This window comes from Haplochromis burtoni, unplaced genomic scaffold (assembly GCF_018398535.1).
Source record: "Haplochromis burtoni strain Fernald_Lab_line unplaced genomic scaffold, NCSU_Asbu1 Contig_603, whole genome shotgun sequence".
Taxonomy (NCBI): Eukaryota; Metazoa; Chordata; class Actinopteri; order Cichliformes; family Cichlidae; genus Haplochromis; species Haplochromis burtoni.
In genome coordinates this window covers 199,180-202,187 of record NW_024582964.1, presented here as the reverse complement: position 1 = coordinate 202,187, position 3,008 = coordinate 199,180, and the positions used below count along the sequence as shown (strand labels likewise).

The window sequence follows — 3,008 nt, the reverse complement described above, 5'->3', positions numbered from 1 at the left end:
TTGGGTATGAAAATGTGAATTCAATTTGGTATTTGCCTAATAAATAATGATATAATTGTTAGTTTGAACACATTTTTGACTTTTAAAATACTGGTGTTGTCTTGTTTTTATATCAGGTGACCTAATAATATTGTTAAGTACTTTATATTGAAAGAAAAGATGTTGTATAACTGCATCTAAATATGTAATTGGTGCACTGCCACCTTCTACTACCTGCACTTTACCACCCCCTGCAGTCAAAAGCAGTGTATGTCGTAAATGTGTGATCATCAGTCAGAAACTCAGCAGAGTAAAAATCATGAATAGCTGTTGTTTTTTGGGTTTTTTTTTTGAGGTATGAAGATCCTGTTCAGTAAAAAACACCATGTATGATGTAGCCCATTTACAACACAGGGTAAGCAAATATCTTAACAAGGATTTAATTTAGGGAAAAATTTGATACATGGAGCAATTAATGCTATGCTAAACTATATGTGTTTTTTTTTGTTGTTGTTGTTGTTTCTATCCAATTTCCATTATTTGGTATAAATGCACAGAAATATCCACGTCAAAGCACAATTTTACAACCATTCAGAGCATCTGTTCCCTGCAGTACCTGTCTGAGGATGAAGCTGGTGGAGGTGGTGCTGCCGTCAGACCTCTTGAGGCGACTCCTCCTGGAATAAGTCCCTCGGTTCACCTGACGGAAAAAAATGAACTCTTAACCAGCAGCTACAGTGTCAACTCTTACGTTTTCTTGTGCACATCCATTATATTTGGATCACTTGCTGAAATGCCACATGAGACTAATACATGATGCAAAGTGACATTCGGGCACATGTGCTTCACACAGCAGCTGATGCTCTTTCCAAGATTAGATAAGGTCAACCTTACAAGCCATCTGACATGCAACACAAGCTAACTTCTATTATATGTTTCTGCATTATACGCTGCACTTGCCAACTTACTTTTCTCCTTACCTCACTCGTGACTTTCTTTCTTGCTCTCCTCCAAAAACTCCAAATATACCAACAGAGTTCATCTCCAGGGAGGTAAATTAATTATCTGCCAGTGATTTGCCCCATTTCTGTTCAAATCTCCAGAGTTAATGACAATGTCACCATTAAAAAGTCAGAGCCTACTTCCCTGAATTTATAAAACAGGGCCATTAATCTGGGTCACCATCCCTCTTCTGCCTCTCACTTTCAAGCTAAGAGCCCAAAGCCAAGAACTGACCCGCTATTATTACACACAGTAAAGATCGATCAAACTGGAGAAAAATAAATTATCAGCTATCTAGCAGGGGGCTGATATCGGGAGACTGATGCACTTCCTTCCCTTTATATCTACCACAGCTATTAAAATAGATGCACTGTTAGAAAGCTTAGGCCAGTCTTATGTTCTTTATAGATGCAAGGCAAGTAAGGCATTTCTGTGAGCTGAAACTGCAAAAAGCTGTATGAAAAGCATGACTTTTAAACATCAAGTGGAATGCACCTTAAACTGAAGCCACTGAAATGCTGACACACTGGTATGACTATGTCTTTTCTATCTGTTCTGTAATGCTTTGATTCATAAATAAACAAGGAAGAAAGTCATTAAGTAGAAAAGCATGGGCAAGGAAGAAAGCATGTGTAAAGGCTCAAAATAATTATGTTGAGGTGAATCAGTAAGTCAATAAAACCATTATGAAAGCGAGATTTCCAAATAATGTAGTTTATTAAGCAGAACTAAAGTCCACTCAAAAAATAAAACTTTTACGTAAGTAAAACATCACTGATCTGTTATTCCCCAACACACAGTTCACTTATTGTTCTTAATATCTAAACTATACTGTCACCTAGAGAGTATAAAGGTGGGAAGATGTGCATTGCAAAACACAAAGTTAAAATAAAAATAAAGAGTTGACCATCTGCTTTGTTTTGTGTCAATAGTCTCATCGATATTTAAATACTAAAACAGTACAGTTAGGTATTTTAAAGCCTATATTCATAATGTATTACAGCGGGGGTTGTTTTTCTTTTTAAAACAAAGCTACCTTTTGCTGTCACCTTAACGCTTGTAGTGGACTGAGCTACTGAATTATTCTGGTTACATTTTTATTTTAATTAAATTTAAAAGACTTTTTCTTCACTTTTAAATTAAAATGTAGCCTCCGCAACAGTAACTAGCAGCCTTGAAGACACCTGACCTACCTGAAAGATGGGCGCTTGGATGCCCTCGCCAATCTTGTTTCGTATGTAGATGTGCCGGGACATTTCGGCCAGGACATCGGTCCAGAGGGCTGGCTGCTCCGGTCCAGCCCAGCGGAGGGGCGGCGGGTTCCGGGCTGCGTGCTCCAGTTTCACGCCACACAGGAGAACATGAGCGCTCGTCACGAGACAGGTGTTCCCGCTGCTTGTTCCTGCCGCGCGCGCCGGGAGCTAAATCAGACACACTGCAGCCGCTCGAGCCACTCAAAACCAGATGCGCCCTGATGATGGACGGAACTATTTTAGAAGCAGAGGAGGGGGTGGTGGGGGGGTGTTACCATTTAAAACGCCTCAGGTGACTATTTTAAACATAACAGGGAGCTAATTTAAGCTCAAAGCCCTAACAGCCCCTGACACATTTATTCGGCAGTTAATTAAAAAAAACCACTGCTGTTGCTGAAGTGTGATAATGAAGAACACATATAACATCCTATTTTGTCTTGTAGATGGATTTTTTTTATCTTGTTTTAACGTGTATTCATGTGTGTTCAAAATAGTAAACAAAATTTAAAACAATTTAAAAACCACTGAGAGTAAATGTGCTTCATTTACACTGCTAATTTACTAGAGGCTACACCTCTACAAAAACAGAAAGATTTCTTCTTCTCGGCACACTTCAAACGTTAAGTCTTGTGAACCTTTAAAATAAAAAAGTAAAAAAAAATTCTCTGACACTTAAACTGAGGGACCTTTATATATATATATATATTGTGTTCCCTTGTGTGTGTGTGGGGGGGGATACTCAAGGTTGATGAAGCTATTGTTATGTCTAATTTA

At 38.5% G+C, this 3,008-nt stretch overlaps 1 protein-coding gene across 3 annotated transcripts in view; it reads right to left on the bottom strand.

Moving 5' to 3' along the window:
• Window positions 1-2,419, bottom strand: part of LOC102308264 (voltage-dependent L-type calcium channel subunit beta-4) — a 26,828-nt gene extending 24,409 nt beyond the window's left edge. For 2 of the 3 annotated variants that reach the window (XM_014329736.2, XM_005948708.3), the window contains exons 1-2: window positions 2,175-2,417; window positions 596-679 (exon numbers count right to left, since the gene is read on the bottom strand). In XM_014329736.2, coding sequence (XP_014185222.1) covers window positions 596-679; window positions 2,175-2,237 — 147 coding nt within the window. In that variant the 5' untranslated portion in view covers window positions 2,238-2,417. Of the gene's footprint in view, window positions 1-595; window positions 680-2,174 lie in introns of all 3 variants that reach the window. The other variant, XM_042214719.1, reaches the window with a different exon arrangement.
• Between the last annotated feature and the right edge of the window lie 589 nt (window positions 2,420-3,008).